This window comes from Stegastes partitus, unplaced genomic scaffold (assembly GCF_000690725.1).
Source record: "Stegastes partitus isolate 25-593 unplaced genomic scaffold, Stegastes_partitus-1.0.2 Scaffold1592, whole genome shotgun sequence".
Lineage (NCBI taxonomy): Eukaryota > Metazoa > Chordata > Actinopteri > Pomacentridae > Stegastes > Stegastes partitus.
The window spans coordinates 124,729-132,119 of NW_007579323.1; the positions used below are offsets into that span (position 1 = coordinate 124,729).

The 7,391-nt window shown below is 41.9% G+C and overlaps 1 protein-coding gene across 1 annotated transcript in view; it reads right to left on the reverse strand.

Annotated features, from left to right (window-relative positions):
* The window catches only part of LOC103371468 (thyrotropin-releasing hormone-degrading ectoenzyme), a gene marked incomplete at its 5' end in the record, with an annotated part of 74,150 nt that overhangs the window by 21,351 nt on the left and 45,408 nt on the right, over positions 1–7,391 (reverse strand). Inside the window, 3 exons of the mRNA XM_008300801.1 lie at positions 452–559; positions 1,101–1,204; positions 1,288–1,435. Of these exons, the coding sequence (XP_008299023.1) occupies positions 452–559; positions 1,101–1,204; positions 1,288–1,435 (360 nt within the window). The remainder of the gene's footprint in view (positions 1–451; positions 560–1,100; positions 1,205–1,287; positions 1,436–7,391) is intronic.

Genomic DNA, 7,391 nt, shown 5'->3' on the forward strand with positions numbered 1-7,391 from the left:
GTTGAAGCCAATGAATGTTTTCTGAATGGACAGTGTGGTCATGATCATGCTACAATCGGTACGTGTTGTTCAGACTTTAGTGTTGCCCGTCGTGTCAAGGACAGAAAAACAAACGGGGTTCTCATGGATGTTTCTGAAAGACGGTGACTTTTGTGGGATCCAGCAGCTGGTTCTGGACTGGACTGGAGCATCATGATCATTCAAGGAGTGTGACGTAGCACCGGGTATCTGGAGAGTTTAGACTGTAGCATCAGTTTGTGCTCCGTCAACAGAAAGCACGTACAAATCTACGTACCTCTGAGGTCCAGCAACGATAAAATAAAAACATGGAGGACGGTAGAACTGTGTCATGTGACATCCGCTCAGAAATGCTGATCGTCTTCCAGTGCTACATTTAGCACCGAAAGCAGTGCAAATACTACGATGTGTGTCCAGTAGTGTGTGTTTGTACCTGTTCTTGTTGCTGGAGATCCAGTCGGAGATGTAGGCGACGGCCTGGCGGTGGCACTGCTTGTTCCCAAAGCTACATGCTAGCATGATTAGCTCCCGCTGCAGCTCCCTGAAGACCAACCCAGAGGACAGAAATGTTGTTTTATTAGTCATCATATGATCTGAAATACTTCTCGTTATTATCTCTACATTATATATGAAGATATCTGTATGAGGCAAAAATGGATAAGGACCATTAAGGTAAATAAAATAAAATAAAATTAAGACAGAGAAGGAAAATGAGGGAAAAATAATTATAAATTTAACTTAACAGAATCTACAGATTGGCGTCTGTCGTCCTCATGCTCATAAAAATCCACAAAACAGATAAAAAACGTCACATTAAACAAGCGATTGTTGTAATTTACACAATCTTTTCCATTTTTGTTTAATCTATTCATAAATTCCTTCCATTTAAAAACAACCCATCATGAACAAAGTTGATTTAATCTCCTGTAGTTGGGATGTCTGCTCTGTTCTCGTGATGCTGAAACGTGTTTCCAGCTCCAGGATCCTCTGTGGTCTCATAACCATGGTTCTGATGGATGTTCTGCAGGTCAGGTTGTGTGTTTGTGCCATAAAACCAGAGTGTGATTGTGTTTTTTTCATACTCGGTCTGGTAGGACGCCTGCAGGACGTTGCCCTCTGCGCCGGGCCCGTTGGTCGGCCAGCCCATCTGATGGTAGCGCGACGCGACCTGCTTCAGCACGTAGTCCTGTTAACACACATCATGGGGGTTGGTTAGCTCGCGGCTAATCGCCGTGAAGGCGGCGCAGTGACGGACGGACGGAGGCTTACGCTGAACAGCCGGTACTCGTCGGTGCGGTCCAGCAGCTTGTCCAGCTGGTACAGCGCTCGGCTGGCGGCGTGCCACGGCAGGAAGGACGTCTCCTCCGGCAGGTAGCCAATCAGCTGCAAGGGGACGCCCTGGGGGAGGTAGCCGGCCCTGAAAGAGACGAGGACGTCAGAAAACCAGCATCCGAGACCAGAGAACACAAAACAGAACCTTCAACAGCCTGAAACACATCATGATCATGTGGCTTTTCTGTTGTGTTTGTACATAAACAGATGAAAAATGTGTTTTTTAATCCTCTGAATCCCAAAACCTGAAAGTAGGTTCAAAAGGCAGTTTGTGTTTAAAGAAAATCAGCAAAACTCTGTCTGTCGGAGCCACAAACTGAAGAATTGGTGGATTCTCAACTTTCCGACTCACTAAACCAAATCTGAGCTTAAAATCAAGATATTTCATCAAAACCGCCTCATTCTGCACGTCTCATTTAGCAAAGAAATGCAAAAAACAAAGAGTTTGATTTAACTGGATTCTGATTAAACTGATTCCACCGAGACCAAAAGTCATGTGATGAAAATCCTGAGTGTTCGGTTGAACTGCAGGCGGCGTGTCCACAGAGCAGAGGGGATGGAAATACAAAACCAATCCAAAATGTAGATATTAAAGTATTTATAGCAGGTTGAGCCACAGTTATTTCCAGTGCTGGTAACACTTGTGGACACTTGGAGAAATGGTGTATTTTTTTATGCCGACACTTTATGAATTAAAAAATAAAAAATAAATCACGAAACTAGCTCCACTTATTCGAGCCCAAAGCTACAAAACAGATCAGATTATAAACCTTCTGATGGTCCTTGAACACATCATGTGTGACGAAAAATTAAACAAATCTGAGCCGAAAATTGTACTTCAAAAAAATCTCAAAATAAACAGTTTGCACCAGATCCTATAAAATTCAGAGTTTTTGGTTGGAGAACAGAGGAGCCAGTTGGTGGAGATACATCCAGCTGATGGTGGAACATCTTTCTAGAGTTTTTGTGCCCATTAATGTAAATAAAGTTCAAATCGTTGCTCTTTTTGTGCAAAGTCATCATTTTCTTCTCCAGTCTTGGGAACCTCTCCTGTTTCCAGGTTTTCTCGGTTCTGTTTTATGACCCCCTTGGGATTCCGGACGTCGTCTTTCATTCCTCCTTTTGTTCTTCCCGGTGGGCCCTGAAGTGAAGCCGGACCCTGATGTGGGTTTGATCTTCAACCCTGGGCTGTGACCGTCGCCGTGCCAACAAACCTCAGCGGGAGGAAATTAAGAAAAACTCCAAATGCCACCGACGGCCTCATGAATATTAACCGGCCGCCCTCGTTAACATTCATGATGTTTTAGAGTTTTTTTTTCTTTTGGGCGGCTTCACCTGCTTCCTGCCGCCGACCTTCCATCCCGCCCATCGCTCATGAATATTAACGAGGCGTTCGAGGACGGACGCTGAACTCGGCGATATCAGTTTTACTCCGATTATTGATGTTCGGCCGGCAGATAAGTGAGGAAGTGTAGACGAGGAAATTTACGAGCGACGCGCCGAACGCTGACCTTTGCGTCGGAGCTGTCAGTCAACGTGAGCGGCGCTCGCTCAGAAGAGGCAAAAAGGGATTTAATGTTCTCTCCTGGCTTGTTTTTTTTCTTCTTCCATTTAATTTCAAGAGACGGACGGACGGACGGACTGATGGACCTCCGCAGAAGGTTAATCTGCTCCAGATAAGACGCTCTAAGTCTTTAAGCATCAGGAGAAACTCTAAACTCCACGTATTTCCATAATCTGCCTCATATCCAACCCTTCCCATCATGCACCTGGCCACATTAGCATAATCCATCCGGCCGGCTTCCTGTTTACGGCGCCGGCGGGAGGAGAGATGCACATCGCCATGGCAACAGCTGCCGGCCATCAATCTGAGGTTTTTTTTTGTTGTGTTTTTTTTTTAAGTATTTTTTTCTGTTTTTCCAAACACCATCCATCACCTATCGGTCCATATCAGCTGTCACGCCGACACACATCACACTTCACTTCGCGGTTCGTTTGTCATCCATCGTCGCGGCAACAGCTGTCAAAATAACACATATAAATACGCTGCTGTAAAAAAAACGCCACCGAACGCAGCTTAAAGTGACCTTTCAGAGCGAATTCAGAGCTCGAACTTCAAGAAGAACGCTCGCTGTGAACTGTGACGATACGACGGCACACGAATGTCCCACTTTTTATGTTTTATTTAACTTTAAAGAGCCCGTATATTAAATTCACCTTCATGCTCCGATACGTCAAGACCACCAACTCCAGAAGAAGGTTCTGGGCAGGAGGAAACCATCGTCTAAAAAACAATGGTTCCTAAAGTCCAAAAGACATTACTTCATAAAGTATCACGCATGTGCAAGAAAAGCAGCAAATCAACATTTAAAATATGTAAAGGTCTGTAAAGGTTTGCTTGAAAATTAGCAACATGCTAATCGATTTTTGGCAAATCTTTAGAACCGAAACTCCAAGAAGGACAACAACTATGAACCTTTTCTGATTATTCCACCAAATATTACACTAATATTCCACTTTATATGTTTAAACTAACTTTAAAACTTATCATGTACATTTAAATCGGCCTTGTTGCTCCCTTACGTCAAGACCATCAACTTTTCCGAAGTGGTGTTGCTTAGTGGTGGTTCTGGGTTGATTTTTGGACTTTTATGGTTGTTAAATTCCAAAATTCAAACATATTTCTTCATAAACAATCCGACATGACCAAGAAAAGCAGCAAATCTATATTTAAAATCCACAATCTCATGAAGTTTTGCTTGAAAATCAGCAACACATGAATTAATTTTTACTTATTCATGTAAAAAAAATCATTTATTTACATGACAAAAACTTCTAAATGTGTAACTTTGCTTCACAGAGATGAGATTTTAGGGGCTGAATCGTTGATCAGAGAACTCCAACAGCAGCAGGTGGGTTTTAAAAGTATGTTAGCTTTAAAAAAAAAAAATGGTTAGAAATCTGTTGGTTTTATTAGGAAACGAAACCAAATCTGAGCTAAAACCGTAATATTTCATCAAAACCACTTTATTCTGGTGTCTGATTTAAAAGTAAAGATGGTGGAGGATACGTTCTGCACGGGGAAACAGGCGAGAAGAGGTTTGTAGTTGGTAACCAGTCGATTCCAGGTTGGTTTTTCCAATTTTCGTACAACAAATAATCAAAGAAAATGAAGCGTTGGTTGCTCTGTTTCCATGGAGACGCTGGACTTTGTATTGCTGAGGGAGGGAAAGTGTTGCAGGAGCAAAGAAACGGTCGGAGGGTTGAACACGAAGCATTTTAATTGAAAGGAATTTCATCCAAATTTCATAAAGCGCCAAATAAAAATAGGTTATTATTATTATCAAGGCTGAAAAGCTGAAGGATTCTCATCAAGGTCGACTCGCACAACGAGGACCAAACGGAGGTCGGATCCGCTTTTCATTCACCGGTTTTTATTTGAAATGGTAGTTTGGTTCCCGGTCGCTCCTCCTTTTGATCCGATCTCATGACCTTTGTTCTGACTCCACCGGCCTCAGGTCAAACCTTCAACCTTCAACCCGTCGACGTGTCGCGTCCGCAAACGAGAAGCTTTTCTTTTTTTCAGTTTCGGCCGCTTTGTCTCGGGGAGAGCGGACGGATTATAGATTTTCAATTTGGCCTCTCGGTTACAGTGTGTGTGTGTGTGTCTCTGGCAGCGACGTCGCCTTAACGAGCTCATTACCTCGTTAACATCGTTAAGGGCCAGTTAATTGTTTGTCCATTAGCCATTAGCGGGGCTCAGCGGAGAGCTAACGAGGGACTGCAGCGGTCACACAGAAAAACACGGCGACATCCATCACTGTTTAACCGCAGACACGCTCATTTGTTTCTGCTAAACCGGCTCCACGCGCGCCGACCCGACCCGCTGCACTCGGCGCCGCTCGACCATCAGCAGCAGTTCTGGGATTAAACGTCTTTTAAAGTGTGATCGATTCGACGGGCGGCGCTCGGCAAAACGCTGAAGCGACGTCTTCGTAAATAAGACGCAGATTTGTCACCGAAACGAGGCGAACTGGGCTCAGCGTTTCTGTCTGACTCAGGAAAACTTTGTTCCCACAGTTCTGATCGTCAGCTCCATCGTTTTTCTGAATGTTTCAAGTCTTAAAATGGTGACAAACTGCCGGAAAAACACAGTTCAACATTTAGAAGTTCTTCTTCTTCTCACTAAAATCATCTGGTCCTGCCTTCACCATATGAACTGGACACAGTTTGGACCATTATGAACCATTTTTGAGTCATTTTGGACAAATTGTGAGCCTAATGCTCATACTTTATGCCATTGTTTGGTCATTTAGGACAACTTTGGACCATTATGCACCATTTGTGAGTCATTTTAGGACGAAATTTGAATAATTGTGGACATGTTTTTGCTATTTAGGATGCATTTTAGACCATTGTGCACCATTTTTGAGCCATTTTAGGATGAAATTTAAGCAATTTTCGACAAATATTTGACATTTAGGACACATGTCGACTCATTTTGGACCATTATGAACCATTTTTGAGACATTTTGGACAAATTGTGAGCCTTATGGATGTACTTTATGCCACAGTTTGGTCATTTAGGACAACTTTGGACCATTAAGCACCATTTGTGAGTCATTTTGATAAATTCTGGACTATTTTGTGCCATTTTTGAGTTTTTCAATAAACATTTTGAATCATCATTGTGGAAAAATTAAAGTAATTTCAGACAAGACTTATTCTAACTTATTTTTGTCATTTAGAGCAAATTGTGAACCATTACTGACCATTTGAGAATCATTTTAGGACACATTTCGAGTAATTTCAGACAAATTCTTTTCATTTAGGGCATTTTGGACCAATATGGACCCTTCATTTTATGAGTTATGAAGGTTTTTGAGTCATTTGTATTATTTTTGGTCATTTAGGACACATGCTACCTCAATCTGGACATTTTTATTATGATTCAAGACAAATTTTAGTTTGAGTTATTTAGGACACATGTTGAGTCATTCTGGACTTCTTTTTTCACTCAGGACAAATCGTGGCCCATTTTTGACCATTTTGTGAATCATTTTAAGGACAATTTGTCATGTTGAATGTTTTTGGATTATTTTGCACAAATTTTGAATCATTTTGATCCTTTCATGAACAATCTTATAAAATTGCATCTCTCTGCAGTATGAAGCCTGATTCTTTGTATTTCACTACATTTAGAGGTAAATTCATTGTTTTTTGGGGATTGTTTGGAATCTGGAAACATCAGAACCATTAAAATGACGATAAACAGTCAGAAAATGCTGGAAACCACCTCCAGAGTCTCCACCACAGACTGAACCACCGTAAACCTCAGCAGGTAGAAACACTCGATTCCCTTAGTGCCGCCATAAAGACCTTCACACTCTCTGTGACATTTATGTTCACATTTAAGGCCTCAAAGCTTTTCAAGACGTCCAGAAACATTTCAATCTGCCGGGAACATCTTCCTCTCTCTGCCGTTAACCTTCTTTATCCGTCTGGTTCTGTTTCATACGGATCCACAGTCGACTCCAGGATACGTTTAATGCTATAAAAACTTCCTCCCAGTCGTTGTTTAACCTCTAAAAACTCATTTCTGTGTGTCAGAGTTTCATATTTATACGTATTTTCCATTAAAATACTCCCATCCTGCTGCAGCAACTTGTTTGAAAGATATTTTATAGTAAAATCTGCCAAAATTACACCATTAGTTATGAACACAAACTACAAAAACAGAAAAATCCTTCAGTTTTTCAACTTTCAGAAGGTCCTTGAACTACTCATGTGCATCATGGAGCTTCATCAGGAAAATTAATCAAATTCAAGGTGAAAGTCTCATTTAATAACTCACCAACTAGATCCGGTACAGTTTTAAAATCGTCTGCGGACGCTCAGAGAACCGTCGGACACGTTGATCCCAGATTTACGTTCAGGAGGACGAGGACTCTTTGGATTAACTTTGCAGCAGGACGAGCGTCAGAGCTTCTCGTCCTCTAAACGTCTTCGGCTGCAGCAGAAGGTCGAAGCTTCTGGATAAT